The 26,196-nt window shown below is 34.1% G+C and overlaps 1 protein-coding gene across 5 annotated transcripts in view; it reads left to right on the top strand.

The window, feature by feature from the left end:
* NUP58 (nucleoporin 58) overlaps window positions 1-25,880 on the top strand; it is a 41,224-nt gene extending 15,344 nt beyond the window's left edge. For all 5 annotated transcript variants that reach the window (XM_082700727.1, XM_082700726.1, XM_082700725.1 and 2 more), the window contains 10 exons: window positions 1,980-2,004; window positions 3,116-3,181; window positions 3,500-3,674; window positions 8,528-8,607; window positions 10,864-10,982; window positions 11,408-11,490; window positions 15,029-15,230; window positions 20,670-20,768; window positions 22,370-22,465; window positions 23,734-25,880. In XM_082700727.1, coding sequence (XP_082556853.1) covers window positions 1,980-2,004; window positions 3,116-3,181; window positions 3,500-3,674; window positions 8,528-8,607; window positions 10,864-10,982; window positions 11,408-11,490; window positions 15,029-15,230; window positions 20,670-20,768; window positions 22,370-22,465; window positions 23,734-23,903 — 1,115 coding nt within the window. In that variant the 3' untranslated portion in view covers window positions 23,904-25,880. The remainder of the gene's footprint in view (window positions 1-1,979; window positions 2,005-3,115; window positions 3,182-3,499; window positions 3,675-8,527; window positions 8,608-10,863; window positions 10,983-11,407; window positions 11,491-15,028; window positions 15,231-20,669; window positions 20,769-22,369; window positions 22,466-23,733) is intronic.
* The last annotated feature ends 316 nt before the right edge of the window (window positions 25,881-26,196 follow it).

Below are 26,196 nucleotides of genomic sequence, written 5' to 3'. Positions count from 1 at the left end.
GGACAGTTGAGACCCACTAGGGTTTTGATGTGAATAATATGACATGAGATACGTGTTTGAAGAAGAGCATTCTGGCAGCCATGTGGAAGATAATGTGCAGGAGGGCAGGAACAGAGGTGGAGTGCTGACAGTGAGCTTTGACAGCAGTCCACAGGTATTACAGATGCCAAGCTAGATGGACTAGTCAGGTCCCACGGTCGGCCACAAACAGGCCTAAGTTTTATATACGCAGGTTTGTGTGTATAGAGACTTCTGTAAATATAATAAAAATGGAATATCAAAGAGAGAGCAAAATAGGACGCTAATGAGTAAAAAAGTTGAAGTCTGTGGGAAAAAAATTAAATCCCTCCTTTATCTTACTGTGTCTCGTCCAGTCAAAGGCTTGCATCTGTAGAACATGGATATCAATTTCAGAAATGTTAAACTATGAAAGAGAAATATCAACATACAAAGTAAGGAAAAATAAATTGTAGTTAGATTAAAAAGGTAAACAAAAGAAACCCTATGGACAAAGGCAAAAGGTAAAGGACAGGTTGGAAGTAAAATACTTGCTGTTTAGATGCTTTTTTTGTTCACATTTTAACATCCGAAATTGAGATGTATCTTGAAATCAAGGTCTCATTTTAGAAATAGACACATAAAGTATATGTATGAGATAATTAATATGCTTAATGTTGAAATAGCTCTGAGAAGTCAGTGAGAAACATACCTCAGATATACCTCAAATAGCCTGAATAGACCATTCACTCAAGGAGAAATAGACTTGTCTAATTAATATTTGAAATGTTTTACTTAGTACTGTCAGAAATATGAATTTAGATGATAATGAAGTGGCATTTCTCACCTATGTACTGGCAGTGATTGTTTCAGAAAAATGTCCATTGTTGTTGAGGGTGTGACGGAAAAATTACTTATTCGTAGTAGGTGGGAAGATAAATTGGAACAGTTGTTTTCTCCCACTGAGCCACCCAGCCGCCGGAACAGTTGTTTTAAACGATCAGTTTGATAATACGTAGGTTTTCCTTGATGTAATCTTTGACCTATAAATTCCTCTTTTTGTGGAATACAAATAAAGTCATGCACAAGTATTTGGAGATAAAGGCATTGACTGTAGCAGCATTGTTTATATAGTAAATGCATATATGTTAAGAAGAGGGTTGGGCATAAAAGTTCTGGTACAGCTATGTCATCAGTATTCTGTGCTCATTTAAAATCATGTTAAGTGACATGAAAAAGACTTCATTACAACATCCTGAGAAAATATGTGCACATAACTTATGGTCATCCCGATCACGTTTAAAAATGTGTGTGTAAGTGCCAAAAGAGGTTGAAAGAGGAACCATTAAGGTTCTCTGATGGGATGAAGTTTTGTGTGTTCCTGTATTTTCTTCATTAAGTAGGTCTTATTTTGCAGTGTGACATAAATTCTGGCAAAGCAGAAAGTGAGTCACTGCATTTTGCTACGGAGCATTTTTTACTTTTCTACTTTTAGACATACACTAATAATGATAACCACTAAATAGGTGTTCATGAGAAAGTTGTTGATATATCTGCACACTTTAAAAACATCATCTTAAAAAATTGCTGCTTTTGTAAAATATTTAGAAATATGTAGTCTGACATATTTTAGTATTCTAAACTGATAGAACCTAAGAAAGCATCAAGTAGAACTTGCAGGAGGTCAACTGTGCTAAGTAAGAATATTTTTCATAGAAGATAGTTGAAAGAGGAAGAATCTCGCCCTTTAAAGAAATAGATACAAATCAGCTACATAACTATCTGTTTATGTGTATACAAACATGTCCCCATAGTATGTTGTTTGGAGTTTGTGACAAGTGACCTCATATGATGTCTACAAGTCTGTCTGTAAAATGCTTAGAAGTTTCTATTTATACCTAAGTTTGTGTTAAATTAAAACTTGAATTTGGAATACATTGTTAAATGACCTGTTTTTACATAAAGCTTCTTGAATTTTCTAGGTGATAAAACAGGAACAAGACCAGAGTAAGTTTACAATTTAACTTTTAAAGTATTTTATTTGAAGAATTTTATTTGTTAATTTATAGGCAGGTGGTCTCATCGGAACCAAAAGAAACTATATAGACATTTAGAAGAAAAATTCTTTGAATCAGTTTTTGTCTAAAGTAAAATAATAAACATATGCTCTGGAAAGATTTTGGAAGGTCAGATCTTTAATTTTTAATCATTAGGAAAGTTTATAACCAATTCTTTCTGGAATACTGTATGCTCAGTTTTAGGTATATGTACCTTTTCTATATAAACTACTATACCAGTCCCATTTATTTTCTGATGATGAAGAGGGAGAAAAGCCTCTATCTATATACATCAGATAGGTTTGAAGATCACTATTTTTACTAGCACTTACATTTTCTCACCTAATTTGTATTGCATTAGATAAAACATTTGTAAAAAAATGATCAAGTTCATGCCTCCAAAATATCTTATGTATACTTTAGCCCTATTACATAAATGAGAAAGCTGTAGGAGACTGAGGTTTGCTTCGGGTTCTATCAAGGAATTAGTAGCAGATCTGTGACTGAATTTTGACTCATAATTCCATTGCAGCCTGCCACATTTCACCTATTCCTATTCTCTTTAAATATTTTTGATTCCCTTAGTCTATCCCTAGGTTTTATTTTGTTGAAGAATAAATTGAAATTCTAAAAATCAAGTAAAATATAATGAGAATCTCATTATGAGAAGTTTGTAGACTTTCTTTAATGAATGCTTTAATATTTTTGAACGAAATAAAAGGTCAGTCATAGAACTTTTGAGCCAGGGGAACTTAGTTCAATATTTAATCTCTTGTATTTTCTAATTTTTTTCTGAAACATTTGTTCAGATGCATTTATGTGTACTTATAATAGGTGCCAGTCCTTTTAGAAGAGAAATATCCCTGTCAGATGAATTGTTAAAGCTATTTTAAAGATTAGGAAGCAACATTTTTTTATAAAGGGATTTGAAATCAACCATAAGAGCTATAAATGGGGAATATTTTTTTTATCTCCTCCCCTTTAACACTTATGTAGTGGAACTCAGCTGTCAGCTTTTTAGAACCTCAATGGCTTTAATCTATCTGTGGCATTTTTCTCAGGGATAGTAAAGCACTGAAGGATGAAAATCTCCCTCCTGTCATCTGCCAGGATGTTGAAAACCTCCAGTAAGTGTGTCATATGTAATTAGATATATCATGTGGAAGAATGTTAGCATACTTTAAGGGCAACATCTCTTCTTCCTCTTAAACATTTTAACTTGGGTTTGGGTAAAAATTTTAATATTTTTATAAACAAAGCAGAATAATGGGAATTAAAATTCTTTTATTGTCAATTTGAAAAAAGCATGTGAACTGAGGATGAATTTTTAATATTTCCTTTTTAAAAAACACTAGGAGTCTGACCAGCTTATAGTAAATATGCTTTTTTCCTATAGGAAACCAAAGGTGTATTTTTTTGGAATTCAGTTTTATGTATCTTTTCAGGAAATTTGTGAAGGAACAGAAACAGGTACAAGAAGAAATTAGTAGAATGTCTTCAAAAGCCATGCTTAAAGTACAAGAGGATATTAAAGCTCTGAAGCAGCTTCTGTCACTGGCTGCCAGTGGATTACAGAGGAACACCCTCAATATTGACAAGCTGAAAATAGAAACTGCTCAGGTAAACTAACTTAAAGTAATTTTATTGTAGGGTTTTGTTTCGTTTTATTTAAGTCTTATAGGTTATAAGACTTGATACAGATGTATTGTAAGAAAACTGTATAGTATGTGTGCTTTTTAAAAAAAGATTTTATTTATTTGAGAGAGAGAGAAAGAGAGGATGAGAGGGGGGAGGGTCAAAGGGAGAAGCTGACCCCTTGCTGAGCAGGGAGTGAGTTGCAGGACTCAGTCTTGGGTTTCAGGATCATGACCTGAGCCGAAGGCAGTCGCTTGACCAACTGACACCCAGGAGCCCTAGCTTGAGAATTTTTTTTTTTTTTTTTTTTGAAGATTTTATTTATTTATCAGAGAGAGCAGGAGAGAGAGCGAGCACAGGCAGACAGAATGGCAGGCAGAGACAGAGGGAGAAGCAGGCTCCCTGCCGAGCAAGGATCCCCATGTGGGACTCGATCCCAGGACGCCGGGATCATGACCTGAGCCGAAGGCAGCTGCTTAACCAACTGAGCCACCCAGGCATCCCTAGCTTGAGTACTTTTAAGTTGCTATGATACTAGTAGTCACTAGTTTGTATTGAGTTCTGATTATTTATGAGGCAGTATTTTAAGCAATTTATATTAGTCCAGTTTAGTTTTCATGACAGCTCTGTGAGTTAGGCCGTCTTATCTTTGTTATATAAAGAAGAATATGGGCAGAGAGGTTGTTAATAAATGGAAGAGGTTGTCAATAAGTGGAAGAGCTGATACTCTTAACTAGCTTGTTTCCTAAGAGTGCTTGCTGGCTAAATTGGTATATCGTACAAGCAAGGTAGAAAAATATGTTTTTAAAAATCTGTCATTCATTAAATAAAAACTATATTATGCTTTTTAAGTATTAAAAATTCTGATGACTTGCCAGTCTTATGTCTTAGTTAAAAATGTTAATGAGGCTTGTGTTTTTTGCCATTCATATGTACTTGTTTTTTCTTTCTATGGCATAATATATGTAAAATATGTAATACATTGTTCTTCTCTAAATTGTTGGGGAAGAGTGATTGTAGATGATTTGTTTTATATTTCACAATTATAAAATATACTTCTTTGGGTCATGGCAGTCTAGAAATCTTTCCCTAAAGTTTTCTCTCATCTGTTAAAGAACTTAATGTGAAACACCTTTTTAAAGATTTATTTATGTTTTAGAGGACATTCCCTCGCCAGTGGGAGGGGCAGAGGGAGAGGGTCAGAGAATGTCCAGTAGACTCCATACTCAGCAGGGAACCCAATGTGGGGTTCGATCTCATGACACTGCACCGTCCGGATGCCCCTGTGATACGCCTTTTTAAAATATGGGCTTAGGGTCGCCTGGGTGGCTAAGTGGGTTAAAGCCTCTGCCTTCGGCTGAGGTTGTGATCCCAGGGTCCTGGAATCAAGCCCTGCATTGGGCTCTCTGACCAGCAGGGAGCCTGCTTCCCTTCCTCTCTCTCTGCCTGCCTCTCTGCCTACTTGTGATGTCTGTCTGTCAAATAAATAAATAAAATCTTAAAAAAAAAACAAACAAAAAACATGGGCTTATCAAGAGTGCTATGCGCTTCATAAATAAAGTGATACTACGTTAAGTAAAAATTCGAAAGATGCTTATATGTCCTTTTTTATTGAAATATCATTGACATATAAAACTATATTAGTTTCAGGTGTGCAATGTAATGATTCAATATTTGTGTATATTGCAAAATGACCCAACAAATTTGGTTAATATCTACTACTATACTTAGGCAGAAAAACTGTTCCTGTTGATATGAGAACTTTCAGGATCTACTTTCCTAGCAACTTGTGAATATACAATACAGTATTAACTATAGTCATCATGCTGTACATTAAATGCCTAGTTACTTACTTACTTGATTTAAAATGAGAAGTTTGTATGTGCTTATGTGTCTTCAAGTCAACTATTAGAGAATACTTTGTGATATTTTTAATAAAAAGGTGTTATTGAGTAGCTACTCTAAACTATGAAATTTAAGAGGAATTCAAAGCCTTTATTTTCTGCTTTTAGATTTCCTGATTGCCTACAAACTTCAGTTAAATAGGATTAATGTATTCTCCCATGTTTCTTTTCTACTTATTCCTTCTGTATACATCATCAGATATGTTTGCATCGTCTTTCTAGGAGGAAGGAAATGTCACTTATGCTTTTAGACAGTGGAGAATGTTTAGATTCTGGTTAAACATTACATAAAATTATAAATTTCATGTGAAATGTATTAAATTATATGGGAAGGGACATTAGCACAGTAATAGAGGAGGTAAACTCAAGAAAAAGAGAAATGAATGCTATAATGGGATCCACTGTAACTCTAGCACTAGATGAGTTCATTCATAAATATTTGTTGAATACCTTTTATTTATTTATTTATTTATTTATATTATTATTTTTAAAATATTTTACTTATGTATTTGATAGAGAGATCACAAGTAGGCAGAGTAGCAGGCAGAGAGAGGGGAAGAAGCGGGCTCCCTGCCGAGCACAATCCCAGGACCCTAAGATCATAACCTGAGCCGAAGGCAGAAGCTTTAACCCACTGAGCCACCCAGGCGCCCCAGAATTGAATACATTTTATGTACCAGACTTGTTAATAGACTTTCAGAGATAAAAACCCAACCCCAAAGATACTAAAAGACTAGTTGTGTAAATGAAATAATAAAAGATTGGGTGGAATATAATGGTGGCAAAAAAAAAGAAGAGGATGAGTCAAAGAATGTTTTCATAAGAAAAAAGTCATCTAAATCAATTTTAGAAAATTTTTACAGGTGACGTCAAAGAAATTTGATCTAAGATTCTTACTTCTAATTCAGGAATTACTGCTCTACCCTCAGTCTAGTGAATTATCAATTGAGAAAATATTCTTACTCTCTTAGTGAGGTAGTTATCAGTATTCCTTAACCCTAAAAGTTTTTCTTCAAAGAAAACCTTTTTGGGAAATAACAGGCAATTCTGAGGAACAGTGTTGTGATCGCAAAGACCAGAACCTTATGGAAGCAAAGTCTCTTAAATTCTTAATTTTTTGGTAATATAACTCAAGAGTTTAATTAAGAGTTTAAGTATTTAAAATTTCTTCTTTTTGGGTAGGGCAGGTGTCAGTGGTTTGTTGAGGTTACACGTAGTCAGTTAACATTTTTAAGGATCTGTTACAAAGCACTTCAGCAGAAGTGTTCAGGATCAAAAGACTTAAAATATGCTAGGGAGAGTGAGCGAAATCAGTTGGGTAACATGTTCCAGGGACACGGAATGATAGAGGCACAAAGGGCTTAAGTGAGCATTTTTATCATCTGTCCAGAGTTGGGATACCTTTGTGCTGAATCTTGAACACGAGTGTTACTGGGCAGGTAGACTACCAGGCAGAGGAATGGAGCCATGAAATAGGTATGTTTGAGGATCTTTAAGTAGTTTGGTATCATAGAAGCACTGAAAATGAGTCTTGGCCTGGCCAGAGGTAGGCAGGGTTCAGAGTTAATAGTCCAGAGCCCTCCAGGGCATTTGTCCTGAAGTCAGATAGGATGGAAGTCTGAGATGAAGAGTGAAAAGGAGGGTGCCTGGGTGGATCAGTGGGTTAAAGCCTCTGCCTTCAGCTCAGGTCATGATCCCAGGGTCCTGGGATTGAGCCCTGCGTGGGCTCTCTGCTCAGTAGGGAGTCTGCTTCCTCCTCTTGTTCTCTGCCTGCCTCTCTGCCTACTTGTGATCTCTGTCTGTAAATAAATAAAATCTAAAAAAAGAAAAAAAAAGTGAGAAGGAAATGGAAAGAACAGGTAGAGACTGTTAAAGACTTAGTTTGACAGTAAAATGAGGGCAAGAGCTTGCTGTAGGGAATATAAAGTTAAGGTACTTTTTTTTTTTTTTTTTTAAGTAAGAAAACTTAGATTAAAAATCAGTGAGGTGTTAGCACACTGGGATGTAATCTGGTAAAACCAGAATATCAGTCTTGAAAAACCACTGGTTAAAAGATTAGAATTGCACTAAAGAACAATAGAAGGCAATATAAGAATGGTTAAGGGTATAAACTTTAAAACGGGGCTGCTTTGATACAGTTCTCAGGTATTCCAGCTTACATGGGTCTGGACAAGTTACCTCATGTCCTTGTAAGTTCTCCTCTTCATTGGTATTAGGGAGATGTCACAAGGGGGATGTCATGTAGATTAGAAGGTTGTTATTGAGGATAGACCATGATATAGTACACATAAAGCCTTTTAGCATAGTGCTTGGTACGTAGTAAGTTACCAGAATTTTAACTGCTGCTACATCAGCCTTGACATTATTACTGCTGCTATCTTGCCTTTTTAAAACAGCATTTTCTATATTTGTATATTAAAGATTTTTAAATAATAGCAGTCTTTTGCTGTAGATGAATTAACTTCATGAGTTTTACAGAAGTCCATAGTTCTTTTTTTTTTTTTTAAGATTTTATTTATTTATTTGTCAGAAAGGGAGAGAGAGAGAACATAAGCAGGGGTAAGTGGCAGGCAGAGAGACAAGCAGGCTGAGCAAGGAGCCCAGTGCGGGATTCAATCTCAGAACCCTGGGATCATGACATGATCCAAAGGCAGTCGCTTAACTGACCTAGCCACCGAGGCACCCTGAAGTCCTTAGTTGTTAAAATAGATCAGCAAGTCATTATAAATTTATCATAAAGTTTTTTAAAATATGTACTTTGTCTTGTTTGGGAAGAGGTTTTAGCAACTTGTAAAGCAGGTTAAATAGAGCATGTTCTCATAACGTGTGTGGCGTTGTTTGAAATTTCAGTCCAGGGAAAATTTTTATTTTTTTTAACTTTTTTTTGTTTGTTTGGTTTTTGTTTTTGTTTTTTAAAAACCTCTGATCTATTAGGAGTTAAAGAATGCTGAAATAGCTTTAAGAACCCAGAAAACACCACCTGGACTCCAACATGAAAACACAGCTCCTGCTGAGTAAGTTACTGGATTTTCTCACTTTAAGAAAAAAAAACAATCCAATACATGGGCTAAGAATTTTTAGTTTCGTCTGTAGCAGACCTCGGTTAATAAGCACTTAACATTGATTTCTCCATTTAATTCTCATAATAACCCTAAGAAGGCAGTTCTTACCTTCATTTTATTGGAAGGTAACTTCAGCTAAGATGTAAGCTTTTAACCACTATTATGCAGTTATACTTTATTTACCTGTTATTTACAGGGCCTATTCCACAATATTAAATTTTGCAGGTAGTAGAATCTTCTATTTTACCAATAAGGACTTTTTAATTTAAAAATAATTTTATGATAGTCCCTTCTTTAAAAAGGGCATTCTAGAAATAGTTGAGCCCTTTTACTTATTTGCTTAAAATGTTTTGTTCACATAGGCAATAAGTCTTCAGGAAGAGCAATTAGAAAATGTAGATAAGTTAAAATTGAAAAAAATTCATCTGTAATCTCATTACCTAGGTTGTATATTTGTGAAGTTGCCATGTGATCTCTATCTTGTCTCTTCTTTATATCCTTTTGTGTTGCTAGAGATAATAATAGCTAATATTTATCAGATGCTTACCATATGCCAAGCGGTATGCTTAGCATTTTACCTGCTTTATCTCATTTTCAACCAAACCTCTACAGTTGTTATTCCATTCTTAGAGATGAGGAGCCTGAGGCATGAAGAGGTGAAGCCCTGAGCTTGTGAGTGGTATAGGTCTGTCTGACTTCTGATCCCTCACTTTCTCTTTTAACTTTTTATTAGATATAATTTCAGGCTTATAGAGAAGTTTCAAGGCTAAAACAAAGAATTCCCATATATCTTTTATCCGGTTTCCTTACATGTTAATATTTTTACTATATATGTTTTATTCCTTTGCTCTTTATGTGTATATACATATTTTTAGCCCTGATCAGTTTTATTTGCAGACATGATGTCCTTTATGTTAAAGTATTTTAGTTTGTATTCCTTAAATGTAATATTCTGTTACATAACCATAGTTCAGTGATCAAAATTAGGAAATTAACAAGGATAGTGATGTTCCTCTTATTCAGATTGGCATGGTCTGTGCTTTCTCACTGGACTGCCTCTAATATTTTATCCCTCTGTCTTGTTCTCCATGCTGCCATCAGAACTAGTTTTAAAATGGGTGAATTGTATCATTTTCCACTGCAAAAAGCTTCTATAGTTCTCCATTTCTTACAGAATAACATTCAGCTTGCTTTGCATGCTATTTAAGGTCCCTTTTTATCTTAGTAGCAGCATTCTCTGGTTGAATTTATCAGAATACTAGTAGTACTACACATTCTTTCTGTAAACACTGTAGTGTTTTCAGATTATAAATACAAGAACCTTAAGTGCTTCCTTGTAAAATCTGGTTGACAGTTGCACTCTTTTAAAAAAAACTTTTTATTTTGAACTTATTTTAAACCTTAAAAAAACCCTGCAAAAATGGTAGTACAAAGAATTTCCTTATTTCCCTTACCTTGCCAACTTTAACATACATACCGTGTAACCACCAGGATTAGGAGATTAACCAAGAATAGAAAATTAATATAGGCATGATATTGTTAACCAAGCTACAGAAATTACTTGAATTTTATTGACTTTGCCACTAAAGTGCTTTTTCTTTTCCAGGATCTGATCTGTTTTCTACCAGTGTACTTTTCCGATTCCAGGATCCTATTCACTTTGCCATTAGTTGTTATTTCTCCTTGATCTCTCCCAGTCTGTAACAGTTTTTCAGTTTTGTTTTGTTTTCTTTAAGATTTTATTTATTTATTTGACAAAGACGGACACAGTGAGAAAGGGCACAAACCGGGGCAGTGGGAGAGCGAGAAGCAGCCCTACCGCCAAGCAGGGAGCCCAGTGTGGGGCTTGATCCCAGGAACCTGGGATCGTGACCTGAGCAGAAGGCAGACGCTTAACAGTTGAGCCACCCAGGCGCCTCAGTTATTCAATCTTTATTTGTCTTTCATGACCCTGATTCTTTTAAAGAATATAAAGCTACTTTGTAGATTATCCCTTAATTGGGATTTTTCATGATTAGAGTAAGGGTGTGCATCTATTTGTGATAACCTGTTAGTTTTTCTTTCAATAATATTTGTGCTCTGTCATTAGGTTGTCGGACTAAGTCAAAGGCCTACTTAAATGGGGGCATATATTTATTTGGTATTTTGAATGTAAGGAAAGGAATATTTTTAAAACTTCTGTCTGACTCTGTAAATGTTTTCATGTAGCTACTTCAGAATCTTGGTTCAGCAGTTTGAGGTACAGCTTCAGCAGTACAGACAGCAGATTGAAGAACTAGAAAACCATCTTGCCACTCAAGCGAATAACTCACATATAACTCCTCAAGGTAACATACTTTCTGTGGTGATTTTTTTTTTTTTTTGATAGCACTATTTTTTGGTAAGAGAAGTTACGGTGTTATTACATAGTAGATATTTTAAATAACTACTAGTAGTTGTCTTAAGCTGCCATAAGAAAATTTCCTTAAAGCCTTGATTAGATCTTTATTCTCTCTTATTAGAAAGTGCACTATGGTGAATTGTTACTCTGCTAACCAGGGCAGAAGTCTCAGGGCCTCCTCCCTTCTGCCAATGACTGATGCAGACACCCCACTCTCAGTCTACTCATTGTGCTGTCTTGTCGTGTTCATGCAAATATTCATGTAGTTTTCTCCTCTTAGACTTTGTACCAAAAATTGGACTCAAGTTACAGAAAAATAATACTGATTGTGTTACATAGATATTTGTGTGATAATATAATTTTCTTTTATAGATTTGTCAATGGCTATGCAGAAAATTTATCAAACATTTGTAGCTTTAGCTGCACAACTTCAGTCTATTCATGAAAATGTAAAGGTAAGTTTTCATTACCAGTTCACATATCTGTATATCTAGACCCAAGTGAAGTGAAGTATTTATTTGCAGAGCATTCGTGCCTATTATAGGACTAGCTAAAATTACATGTAAGTGAAAAAAACTAAAACTAAAATAATCCGTAATCATGCTCACACCCAATCACAGATCTATTTTTTTCCCCAAAAAGATCCAAGTATTCTTTTTTTTTTTTTTCTAAAGATTTTATTTATTTATTTGACAGAGATCACAAGTAGAGGCAGGCAGAGAGAGAGGAAGGGAAGCAGGCTCCCTGCTGAGCAGAGAGCCCGATGGGGGACTCGATCCCAGGACCCTGAGATCATGACCTGAGCCGAAGGCAGCGGCTTAACCCACTGAGCCACCCAGGCGCCCAGATCCAAGTATTCTATGCAATCAGCTATTTTAACTTTTTTCAGTAATACATTGTAAACAGCTTCCTGTGTTAATACATATATTTCTTCAACATCATTTTTAGTAGTTACGTAGGATTTCATTGTATATACGTGTATAGTTTCCTTACCCAATCCTCTTTTGTTGGACATTTAGGTTGTTTCCATCTACACCTCTATAAGCAGCACTACAGAAAATAAACATTCTTAGTTAGCAAAATCATTTTGCACTGCTTTAATTTTGCATATAATTTAAATACTTATTGGTCATCAAGTACTTAAACATTTTTCCCTTTTAAATACAAGGAACTATTTGTGTTTATTAAATAATAAAAATAAAATAATTTGTCACGGGATATTTTGTACCTTGTGTGATGTTAGTTTTTAAAATTTAAGTAAATGTTAAATATAAGTATACTTTTTCCAACTAGTTGGGCAAATATAATTAAATCCTTTCTTGGAGTTACATAGTTAGAAAAATCTTTAAAATTCTAAGTGTCCAAACCGGAGTCTAAATAAATTAGTAACTGCATAAAATAAAGTTTGAGATTACCATTGTTTTCATTTTTATTTTAATCTGTTCATGATAATAAATGTTTTAAAAAGTTAACCATTTAAATTATACCATGTTTGAAATGAACATAATTTGGACCTTTTTCTTTAATATCTTTAAAATTCTAAACCAAATATTTTAACTTGTTTAGTTTTAGGGATGCCTGGGTGGCTCAGTCGGCTAAGCGTCTGCCTTCAGCTCAGGTCACGATCCCAGGGTGGTGGGATTGAGTCCCATATCAGGCTCCTTGCTCAGCGGGGAGTCTGCTTCTCCTCCCACTGCTCCTGGTGCCCCCTCTTCTTGTGCTCTCTCACCCTAGCCCTTTCTCAAGTTGATACATAAAATCTTTTTTTTTTAATTTTTTTAAAAGATTTTATTTATTTATTTGACAGAGATCACAAGTAGGCAGAGAGGCAGGCAGAGAGAGAGAGGAGGAAGCAGGCTCCCTGCTTAGCAGAGAGCCCGATGTGGGGCTCGATCCCAGAACCCTGAGATCATGACCTGAGCCGAAGGCAGAGGCTTAACCCACTGAGCCACTTAGGCGCCCTGATACGTAAAATCTTAAAACAAAAAAGTCTGAATTTTTATCAAATATTCTTGAAATTTATAGGTCTGTAATAAATATTACTTTAGTTTTTTAAAGGGCTAAAGATGATTCCTTATTGGTGCTTTGAAGTCTGTGTTGTGCAGATTTTTTTTTCTTAATTTTTGTTGTGAAAGTTTTTCAAATATACGCATATACAAAAAATAGGGCACTACTGTAATGAATGCCCAGCTACTCACCACTCAGTTTCAACCATTACCAAGATCCTGCTGGTTTTGTTTTTTCAATTTTCCACACAGAGTTGCTTTTCTTTCTGAAATATTTTAAAGCAAATTCTAGACATATCAATTGTAAGTATACATGCTTTTTCAATGGCAGTTTCTGCTCTCTGGTTTGAAAACTACCCTTTTCAGTAACATGACCATAAAACATATGGATTCACACAAAATCTCTTTTGATCATGTTGTATAAACTAGACCTGACAACTTGATCTACTCTTTTTTTTTTTTTTATTTTGTAATGCACATCCCTAAGAACCAAAGGATGTTCTGTGAGCAGATTTGCTATGTTGCGGTTTATTTTTCAGCTGCTTTTAGTGAGCAAACTGTGATTTCTAGACTTACTTACTTACAGAAATTTCCAGTGAGTTGGTTTTTTATTTTTGTTTCTTGCGTGTTGTTTTTTCACGAGATAATCTGCTGAAACAGGCTTAAACTACCTGAGCCAGCCAGTCTTCAGGGACATTAACAAAATTGGACCTTGTATCAGTAATTATACAGTAATTATATGGCTGAGGTCAGTTCTTTTTTTTCCCCCTTTTCCAGAAACCAGTTGTCTTTCAAGTCTCGAAGGCAGGTCATTATTTTCTAGTATAAGTAGAACTAAAATTTATGGGCTGTTGGTTCCAAACATTGCATGGGTTTATGCATATATATGTGCACAAAGAAAAGGGAGGATGGACTCGGAGAGATCAATTTTAATAAAATTCATTCTTCTGGTATCACATACCCTACATCTGACTGGATTTCCTAGTTTTCAGTTCTTGGTAGGCCTGCTTCAATACATTATAGAGGTAGGAAAGTTTGGAGCTGGAACATCAAATACTGATGACTGCACAAAATAGGGGATGGTAATGTTTAAATACTGCAAATAGCAGTAAGATTTCTAAATACTCTACATGTTAAGACCAAAAAGACTAATAGTTACTAATTTCTGCTGAGAATGTAGCAAATCTGAAAATTCTGCATTTCTTCACATTGTTTAAAACTGATCTAAATTAGATTAAACCTTTAATGAAAAAAGTATTTAGTAATTCTGATGTGCAGTAGAATCACTCCTATTAATGGCTTTAATTAAGGCAGATTTTGCACCGTGTGAACCAGTCTACTTTATGAACTTGGTAATTTCTCTTTCTTACTCTGAAATTATAAGTTCACTTTCCCTGCCCCAGCCCCTGCCCCTCTGCCCCAGTTTGGAGACACAAGCTCAATATGAATCATTCTTATGTAAAATAGTCAGATAATACTGATAAGTGAAAGCTCTCCTTAAAGCCCCCAAGCTCTCTCTGGTAAGGACCTTTTATTTTAACCTGTGTCACCTGGGCCTTTTAAAGAAGAATTTAACAGATACATATTTAGTACATGTTTTTAGCCTTTTGAATCTAAAGTTATCAAAAGGTTGGGTGTTGGAGAAATATGAAAAACTGCAGTATTGAAAATGGAATTTTAGATATTACTTTACTTGTTTAAAAGCTTTGCTAACTCATTTTTAAAGAGAGCATCATGGAGCCAGAATATTTTAGACTGTTTATTGGAAAGACATGACAAAAGTAGGGAAAAAAAATAAAAGAGTAATAGAGCTTGCATGCATCACTTCCCACACCATGCCCCACTTTGATTTGCTCTTTAGGGTGAATGTATAGTATTGGTGGTGTCTCATCTGTCTGCAGACTTACGTCCTAGTTAGATTATTCATATAATACCAAAGTCAACAAAGAACTTGACTTACTAACTGTCTCTTTTTTCTTTCATTTAGGTGCTAAAAGAACAGTACCTTGGCTACAGGAAAATGTTCTTAGGAGATGCTGTAGATGTGTTTGAAGCCAGGCGAGCAGAAGCCAAGAAGTGGCAGAATGCCCCCAGAGTTACTACTGGACCCACCCCTTTCAGCAACATGCCAAATGCGGCAGCCGTTGCCATGGCTGCAACACTTACACAGCAGCAACAGCCTGCTACAGGTCTGAATGCATTCAAGTTATAGCTTCTTACTGTTCAAATGCAGAACATTGATGTGCATTTTTATAAGTCTTCCTTTTGTGTTAGCACTGAAGAAATTTCTATGAGTAGCTGTTCCAATACAATCTAAAAATTGTGATGGACACAATTATAAACATACCTGATAAAAAATGCAGGGTAGTCTTAGCAATAATTAATACATCAATTAGATAATGAGTATTGTGAATTACTTAATGTTACTTGCTGTATTGCTATAAATGCCCTTTAGAACATGGTGTTTCACTACCGAATTACATTTAAGAATATTAGATTCTAAAATCGTGATTGTATCATTTATTGTTTTAAAGTCAGAGATAATCCAGCCATACTTTGCATTTTTCATATATGATACTGGTAGATGGTGCATTCTCATTTCCTCATTCATAGTGATTGCAGAGTACCCACATTTAGGATGAAGTACATTGTTCTGACTGAAGGTGTGTTAAAGATCATTTGGTTGTTTTTATGCATAATGACTGGAAACAGAGTACAGGTCCCCTCTTAACCAAATTTGGAAGAAAGTACATGCTAGAATTATATGTACCTTTTCAGAATGAACAGAACAGTAGCAAGAGCAGGAAAAAGATGTTTTGCGATGTTCTGCATTGCATATTAAGAAGTTTGAATGGGGAAGCTGGGCAGATGATGAAAATAATTGGTGAGATACTGGGAAGCAGATAATTTAGTCCTTTGGTTTAATTCCACTTCTAACGAGAGAAACATTTTTGTGGTCTAGTTCTGCATATGCAGTTTGGTCCTGTGTCTTTTGGAGATTATTGTCTTTACTACAGTCTGTTTTTTTGGTCAGGCTTGAAGTGTGACATAGAAAATATAGTGTTAATGGATATTGATTTTTTCTTTCCTCATTCATAAATTTTTGAGTAATGCTTAATTATTCTATAGCATGTGTCTTTCTGAGAGTTCCATATAGTCCAATAGTAAATTACAGTACAAAAAGAGTAAAAAACAGGTGTACCTGAACTGCATTTCAGGCTGCCTCTACTAGGGAAACATTCTCTGGTTTTCAGTACTGGCAGTTTAAAAATTATTCTTCACATTTGGAGATGACAGAATTGACTTACCATCAGTGAATGGCTGATGATTGGTTTATGCCAAATTGTCCACATTCCATGGCTGGACCTATGTGAATAGTGGCTCACAGTGGCACTCTCTAGTACTTCTCTAGCTGGCTGGAGTGTAGGATTCCATTGTCAAGTTATGGAGGGAAAAAAATCGGTATGTGGCTGATTCCCATCAAGTCAGTATAGGAATCAGTTCCATAATTAATGATTATCAGTTCTCCTGATTATGTAACCAGCTAATCAAACCAACATAGTATCAATTTACTTTTTAGAGCCAATATTAATCCTACAATAGATCAGATAAGCGTGGGTTTGGGTTAAGTATTCTTAAAAACATAAGGGATTTCCATTTTAATAAATACAACTTGAGAAAGCTCAGTTACTTAAAGTGTCATGGCATAAATGAATTAATTATATTCTGTGATACACAACTAAATTTGAAGCAAAACCACTTGTCAGGGTTGTTTTTAATTTTCTCATGTAGACAGTCTTGAGAGGTCATGCATTTTGGGCTCATGGACATATGAAGGTAATATGTTTGTTCTATAAATATGAGTGCCTGCTATGTACTAGGCTCCCAGGATACAAAGGTAAACAATGTGAGTTGAGTATGTTGTTTGCTCTCTGTCGTGGTGGAGAATGTTAGCTTGATTTAGAGTAATCATCTTGAGGAGCCTTTGCTCATTTAATTTTATTTGTGACTTTTGCCAGGCTTCAGGGAGACTTGACTGCATTCTATGTTCCCTGCAGTTTTCAAACTCACATAAGGGCTTCCTCATCGGCTGGCAGGAATTGTAATTTATCAACCTAAACAGTCTCAGATTGTTTTCATTTTGAGTTGTGTGGATTTTTAGAACTGAGAAGCTGAACAGTAGTAATAACAATTTTGCATTATGTCTTCTCTTTTTGTTTCTTCAAAGGCCCCCTCAGCTCTGTAGTGCATTCCTTTATGCATCTTCTAGTCAGAATGTTAGTTATTCCAGTCGTGTCACCACTACAGGGAGATGGATGAGCTTTCTTAGATACCTACTGATTTCATGAATTACAGCCCGTTGAGGAATTTTTACATTGTGCTTTGTACTCAGTGACTTATTCTTTATGTTTCAAGACTTTGAGGATGTCTTTTTTTTTTTTTTTAAGTGACAATAATAAAATTTAAAGACCATCTAGATTCAGTTAGGTAAAGCTGGTGTGCTGTTTTTATACATCATTGTTGATCTGTGCAAGGTTTGAGTTGACAGGGATTTTGCTTTCAATTGCATATGGGTTCTTGACTTTATTAATGTAAAAAGTGCAGATAGCCTCTTAGGCTGCTACCTTCTGAAGGTGGTTTCTGCATAGTCTTTCTTGGAGGTGGAGGTATGGATTTAAGTTACTTCTTTAACATTTCTTTGGTGTTTTTTAATGAAAAAAATATAATAGAGATTAGGCCTGCATGATTTATGGTTATTGCTTCTGAAGGTTGAAGAGAATTGATGAAAAACCAGCAGGCTAATTATGTATGAAATAAGCATCAGTACATGGATAAATGACATATTAGTAGATCTTGAGTACACTTGTCCACCAGTGCTTTTGAAGCCTCTTAAAAAGCTTAAGACATTTACATTAGGATTATCAGTAGAATTTTAACTTAGGATAGATTGTTTTGAACTAATGTGTTGGGATTAAGTTTTGCTGTTGTGTTTTGACACTTTTAAAAGTTCTTGATGTTTACACAATAAGACTATTCTCATGTGACTTAGCTGCTATTTTTAAGGAGAGCTGAGACATTTTGTTAGGAGTTCCTAATTTCTAGCTTTTAGTGTAGGTTTGGACATTTAAGATGTAGTGTTAAATAGGAAACTTTTAAGTATTTCATTTTAGTTTCTTGTAGTTTTGTGGTTTTGTTGTATTTAACAACCAAAGGAACATTCCCCTTTAAATCAGTAAGTAAAATTTTTCAAATTGGGGAAAAGGCATTTTTTTGTTTCTAAGAAAAATTATTTTTAAAATATGACTTAGGAATAATCACACTAATAACATTAGGTATTTTGAGTAATTACTGAAAATTACTAAAAAAATTTAGCACTTTAGTCCTTTTCCTGTGAATGCAGTTTTACTTTTAAGAAAGTAGAATTTATTCTGGAAAATATGAATTACAGTGCTAAACTTGATTTTGTTGTGTGTGAATATATTATACGGTAACTTTTGTAAAATGTTACTCTACATGAAGATTTCACTTTGGGCAATTATTGGGATATATTACTACTAACTTGATTTTATTTATGGAACTAAGCCTCTCATTGAATGACTATTCAGATTTTGAAACAGAATTCTTGAATTGTTTACGTGACTTTTGCCTGAAGGATTTAGATTCTGCTTTCTAATAGTGAAACTAATTTATATGGTGGCCAGAGTGTAATATATGCTAATACTTTGGCATGGGAGATATTTATCATGAGTTTTTAATATTAAAAAATGTTATACATTTGCCTACTAGTTTTATAAATGATGTTGCCTTCAGAATTTGTGTGAAGGTACAAAACTCAAAGTATCATGTACCTGTTGTGCAATGGAAAGTCTTGTCATTGTCAGAGTTCTTGATTACCAATATCCTGAATATTGATGATTAGGGTTACTCTTAAAAACAGACCCACACACAACAAAAAGCATGTTATTTGAGTAACTCTTGCAACTTGTAGGGTTGAGGGCTGTGGTGTGCATTATTCTTTAGGGTCTTCCACCAGCAGTGCCTCCTATCAACATGTGACACTTAAGTCTCTCAGTGTTCAAGAAACTGGACGTGTGTTTTCTACGTATTATTTTTGTTAGAAGTAAGAGGGTAATATGCTTAGTTTCTTTTTCCTATAGTAACATTTTACAAAAGAGCTGCTAGGCAGGTATTTTATTCTCAAATTGATCTCAAACTGGATGTAAAAATTTAAATCCTTTTTTAATTTATTTTTTAATAATAGTATAAGAACTCCAGCTGCTATTCTTATTCTTTATTTTCTGGGTAGAAGCTATTTGAAAAGTCCAGTTTCTGTCCCAGTGTAGCAAAATGCAGTTTCCTCAGTTTTCTTTTTCTTTTTTTTAATGCTTTATAATTTTACACTACCTTTTGAATATACAAACCTCATTCTTCATTGAACAACTTGAAGGCTTTGATTTTTTTGAAAAGTTTAAATTTCAGTCTGTGTATTACTTTGGCAGTTCCCTCAACTTTGAGATGCACTGATCACTGTGCTTGAAAAAGACAAGACTGAAGATTGTACTATGAAATCTATTGAATAATTTTCATAAATTATTTATCAAATGAGAGATTTTTAGATTTTTGTATTCTGCTTAGTTAAAGAAAAAAAAGTAGTTAAAAAGAGAGGCTAGTAAGTTTGATGCTATTCTTGCCAAACAAACTCAGCCAAAATCTTTAAAGTAACAAACGGGAAAAGGATGACTAATTGTTCTGCATCTGAGTACATTTTCCAAAATGTTGGAAAGAAACTTCTGAATTGAAATCTTGAATGTATTGAATCTGTCAAGGTACACAGCGGTGCCTTTGTAAATGTTCATTATCTATCTTATTTAATCAGGTGATAAGTGGTGTAATGTAGCAGAGCTTAAAATAGAACTCAGTTATCACTTTTTGTGAACAAGTTGGAATTGTCATGTTACTGTGTAATTGATTTGCTTTAAAATGAACAATAAATTTAATAAAATAAAACATTGTCTTGTTTTTTATCTACTTATTGCATATATCATTTATATTTCTTATTAAAAAGTGATGCCTAGTTTTTTGGTACTTACTCTTATGAAGTAACATGATAGTTTTGCCATGTTAGTGTCAGTCTCTTTGATCAGTTGAGACTTGACTCTAACGTTTTAAAAAGGAAAAAAAATAAAAACCTTTACTTATTACACCAAGTAATTTTATCAGAAAACAAGCGGGGAGATCAAAAACCATTCTAGAAGTAAAACTAAAAGAATTATAATTTACAATACATTAAAGATTTCAAGTTATTTAGTAGGTTAAATTAACATTCATCTATCAGTGTGGTAAGCCTCTTAATTGTGTGGTACAAACAAGTCACTTAAAAACAATTTTTTTTTTTTTTTTTTTTTTGGAGAGGTAAATCAGTTAGTATAGATAAATCAGGCTGGGGAGACATCCTGATAATTGAGTTTTAGCAAATAGAATTTGTCAAAATTAATCACTGTTTATTTAAAAAATAACTTCATAAAGAAACTTTAATCTTGAAAGAGTAAGGCAAATTTGTTTTTTTTCCCCCCCATTTTTTTTTGTTTTGTTTTGTTTTTGTTTTGTTTTGTTTTTTGTTATACCAGGGCCACAGCCATCTCTGGGAGTTAGTTTTGGAACGCCATTCGGCTCAGGTATTGGCACTGGCTTGCAATCAAGTGGCTTAGGTTCTTCAAACCTTGGAGGTACACTTTCACTTTTCTAATATTGCATTGGACTATTATACATTTGAATTTATACTAGCCTGTAAAAAAATTCTAAGAAGGTCTGCTATTTTGGAAGAGAAAGTTCCATCTGACAAAAACAGTTCTCTCCAAACATAATTAGTGCATTCTAGTATTAGATTTAGAACTTAAAAAAATCATTTCATCTTTGGTGAATAGTGAATATAAAAGAGTAGTAAAATTAATTGGTAGAGACATTCATATTTTCAAAGCAATGTGCTAAAATGTGAACTTGAAAATTACTTAGTTTTAATAAATTTAGTTAACTTAAAAAAAATCAGTAGTCTTAATAACATTGGTTTGGAGTCCAAACTACTTCTGTACATACATCCTACTAATCGTTATCTTCTTTTTTTGTAAATGAACACTTTAAATGGGGAAATAATTTTATTATAATAGAACAGCATGACTTCTGACTTTTCCTCAGCATTTTTGGCATATTTGCCTTATGCATACTTGTATATATAGCAATTAATAGTTTTATAAGTTAATTCTAACTAGTAAGGTAAGCCTTCTGCAAGTCATTATGCTAAATACAAACGTATTTGCAATTCTCTGGTATGGGTATTTGAAGGTAGAGTGTATTGTAACAAGCATATTATCATGTAATGAATAAGGTTCCCTTATTTCCACTGAAATACATCATCATAAGAGGGAAGCCAGTGAGCAATCAAGGTAACAGTGTAGTAGACTCTATTGGAATTAGTAGAATTATGGCAGACAACAGATTTCCTATGATCTGTAATCCAATTTGCTATATTTCTTAGCATTATAGGCCATAACACTGTCAAACTCAGTATTTTAGATACACTATTGCAAAGTAGCCTAAGAATAATTTGAATTTTATTTTTAGGGCACTTTTAAGAGAATGGAAACAAAGTCTTTACTTAGAATCACCTCTTCATCTTTATATAACAAAAAACATTTCTTTATTTAAATTGTACATAGTATTACTAAGAGAAAAACCATGATGCTTCCGCTCTGAATTAATCAATTGCTAATGTCAGCTGGTATGTGACAGGAGCCTACTGTTACTGAGTAGATTTAACGTGGTTGACTATGTTGTAATTACACAGTTTTTCAGTGGTAAAGGTTTGTAAGTGAAAACGTTTTGGTAAAAAGCAGAGTAAAGTTACCTTTTGGTACTTGGTGTTTAAATTGTTATGCATGCCAGGTTTATTTATGAATTTAGTCCGTCTTTTTTTGTTTTTATTTTTTAATGAACTGTCCCTAAGTAGATAGGTTTATATCTGTTTGACATCATATTTGGATAGCTACTAACATTACTAGTTCATTTGGGAGAGAAAATACTAATATGATCTTATTCTTTATAGCTTTGTTCTTTTAAAAATTATGGGTCATAAATTTAGTCTAGATACATAAAAAACGTTTATTTCAGAATTAACCTGATTCTTCCACAAGTCTTATGAGAGAGTAAATCGCAGATTTCTGTAATAGCACTGTATTTGTTAGATCTTTGATAATATTAGGTTTTACTTGTCAGTATCCTTTAACCTATGTTTTACATACCATTGTATATTTCTCTATTACCCTTCCACTAGGATTTGGAACTAGCTCTGGTTTTGGATGCAGCACCACAGGGGCCTCCACATTTGGATTTGGAACAACAAATAAACCCTCAGGAAGTCTTAGTGCAGGTTTGTGTGTTTTTGGCCTGAATTTCAGGCAAATTTAAAGATACAAATTATTTAATTTAAAAGTATAAGTATTGTTATTTCCAGTATCCAAAAACAATCCCTGATTCAGTTTCTACCCCCTGATTGAAGCATGCAAGCGTAACAGATCACATAGTTTTAATCTCTCTTATAAACTAAAAGTCAGGTTTGTGAAATATTTCTAACAAGACTTACTAGTTTGGTATAAATTGTGTCCTCTTTTAACTAAGTGGAGGGTCTTCTAAACCCAAAGACTAGTTTCATGGTTAAACAAGTCTCTTCATTATTATAAAAATGAACCCATCGTTATAAAAGTTTTAACCCATTTTTTATCATTATTTATTTAGGAGAATAATTTTTCTCCCAAAGAAATGTTCTTTTGTTATCTGTCCCTTTGGTTTTAAGAACACAGGACTTAGAGATGATTGATTGGTTTCTTTGTTCATTTGGGTATATAATTTTTTGAGTCTTTGAGGAGAAAATTCCAAATTTCTTGTCCATTTTCTCTGTATTTGTAAATAATGGCTTGTTTTAATTTTAACATGCAGTGCTTAGGGATAAATAGCATGTCTAAAATAATGACATAATATGTATTAAATTATGTTTAACTTGAGGGAATTTTAAGGAAATTCTGTTTAATATTAAGTGGCATTTAAAATCAGCAGTTCCAGAAGAGTAAAATAACAGTAGAATTCAGTGGTTTGAGGATTATAATCTAAATATGGTACTTTTAAGTAGGCAGTGATAGTTCTTGATCTTAGTTTTGCAAGAGTTCTTACAAAATCTGAACAATTGCTACTACTCTTTGGTATGTTCACTGCCCTGAAAATCGTGGACTAACGCCTTCTTGGAGGACTTAGGATTATAGGAGTGGGCTCAAAGGTCATGAAGTCTCTCTTCTACATGTTGGTAATGTGTTTCTAGAGGGGCTGAGGAGGAAGGCACCATGGCATATTTGACTAACAGCAAAGTATCTGACAACTTGAAGTTTTGTGTCTAGTTCAGTTATTTGTGGTAAGGTTTCTCTTTCGGCCTGGATCACTAAACTTCTGTCTTTAAAGGTGCCTCTTAGTTGTTAGCTAGATTATTTTCCTGTAAAATTCCATGTTACAAATTTAGGGTTCTAAGATATTTGCTGTTTTTATAGATTATATATTCTTTTAGCTAGAAATTTATCTCTCATCCCCATTTTTTGTATTTGTGTTTGTGATTTAACTTCTGATATGAATATTTTCTTCCCTAAACATAAGGCTTTGGCAGCTCAAGTACATCTGGGTTTAACTTCAGCAATCCTGGCATCACGGCATCAGCTGGTTTGACATTTGGGGTGTCCAATCCTGCCTCTGCAGGTTTTGGAACAGGAGGACAACTCCTTCAGTTGAAGAAACCTCCAGCTGGAAACAAAAGAGGAAAAAGATAAACATATGGGTTGATGTGGTTGAGAGAATTCATAGCAGCATCGTTCATTCTATGAGTCTATTTTTCTAAAATCGATGCAGTAATTAAATTGCATCCCAGGAGATTTATAAAGTTTTGATATTTTTCCCTACTCCAGAATCTGAACTTTGTTCTTGTTTGCCATGCTAAACATTTTTTTTCTTGTGAATTTTAAACCCAGTTGTGTATTTTCATTATTTTGATTGTCAGTGTAAGAAATGTTCTGATTACATCACTGATTAGGTAAAACCTATTTAACCTAGTGTCATAGCAATGTTTTTGTTAATAAGGTTTACACAATGTGAATATATGCACATTTGTTTCTTATACAGATGGTATGAACTCTAAGTCCTATATTAGAATCAGTTTGTTCCTTGATAAAGGCCTTTTGAACTACACTGCAGGGCATCTTGTGAATACATGTGTAAATACATACAGAATAATACACACAGGTGTGTGTTCATATAAAATATATATTTACGACCTACAACTTTTGCCTCAGACTTGTTCCCCTTTTCTAAGGGTATTCTATTTTTCACCTTTTAAGCTTCAAATCCTCAGTGCTTGTAGAATGATGAGCTAGAGGTACCAGGTCATTGCAGTTATTTGCTTAAAGACTTAGTAAAATGATTACTGGTGTAAATATTTGACCACCTCCACTTCATTGCCCCCGGTCTTGCCATTTTTGTTTTCACCTTAACCTTTAGCAACTACTCTGAATGAGGAGTGCTGTAAGAATCACTGAACAGACTTTAACAACTTTTATTATCCCATATACCCTCACATTGCCTATATGAGATGTTTTCTCATATCTGAGATGTACCTTCAAGAGCATATTTGAACTCCAGACTGGAGTCTGGGGGCAAAGAGCTATTAAGCCAAATTGATTCTATGCAGGTGAAGGATGCACTATTACTTTAGTGGAAACTTTTCTAGCTATTCCAATACAGAGTTCTTTCTTATAGGGCTATTGATATTGACACCAAATGGAGTGGTTTATCAGCCTCTTAATGTCTTAAGTAAGTGCTTAATTTGGAATAGAGAAACAATATATTTTAAGAAAAAAGTATTCTTTGTAGCAGCTATTAACTATCCCATTTTAACAGTGAACCAGAACTCCAGGTAATAACACATAGGCATGTCAGATTGCATCCGTGTAATATTTGTCTATATTCGTATTAGTGACATAGAGTGGGTGGAAAAGAGGGCCCTTGGAAGAACTGCCTTAGCCATGATTTCAGACAGAAACCGTTAGGTAGACCTACTTATCTTTCAAGTACAGTTTTCAAATGGGATGTGAACATGGAATTTCATTGAAAATAGTTTAATTTTTTATATAGAAGGTTTTGTACATAACGCGCATCAAGTGAATATTTTCAGAATCATTTTCACCAAGGCACCTTTTTTTCTAAAATAGGTATTGCATATATATATATACACACACATATATATTTTTAGTATAATGTTAGTTGGGTTTGATTATTAAAGTGTTGTTAAATCTGTTTTATTTATCCGCTTATAGCAATGATTGGCTTTTTGGAATTGAAACTTTTGCGCCTTGATGCATTAAAATAAGGAAAATGCTTTGTTTCTGAGCACTGAAGTTGTTTTTATTTTTGCATACTTCTCTAATACTCCAATCCCCAGATCCAGATTTGGGGAAGGGTAGGAAAATGTAGGATTTTGTGTTTTGAATTACTGTTGGAATTAAATACCCAATTACAGCAAACTTTTTTTTAAAAAGGATGTTGCATTGTGTTGCAAAAATCTGAATATTTATATTTCTTATTTTTTCTTTATATATTTTACATTTTAATATGTTGAACCACTGGAAATTTGTAACAGATCATTTTGTGATAGGAGTTTAAACGTGTTGTCATTGTCACCGTTGTCTTCACTCTGTCCAGAGCCTATCATTATGTAAACAATAAAATTTATTGTGTCAGTTGCTTTGAATCTTTATAGGTGTCAGTAGTTGCTCTTAATATGTAATTTTCTTTTTATTGCTCTTTTATTCTCTTTGGTCAGTTTTTAGTGTTTTCTTTTTACCAGGTTAAATATATTGCTTCTTTAAAAAATTGTAGAGTGAACACAAGATAGTAAGTTCTTTGTCCCTTGCTTTTGTTCTCTCAAGATTACAAAAACACACTTAGTTATTTAGAAGAATAGTGGGTAGAATGTGAAAGTCCCCTTCAACTCCCCGGCCTTAATCCCACTTTCTTCTCTTATCTACTCTTCATAGTTTGGTGTCTTTCCTTGCAGACCCTTTTAAAAAA

The sequence above is a fragment of the Mustela nivalis genome (genome assembly GCF_964662115.1).
Source record: "Mustela nivalis genome assembly, chromosome: 15".
Classification (NCBI taxonomy): Eukaryota; Metazoa; Chordata; class Mammalia; order Carnivora; family Mustelidae; genus Mustela; species Mustela nivalis.
This window is presented reverse-complemented; position numbering and strand designations above follow the sequence as displayed.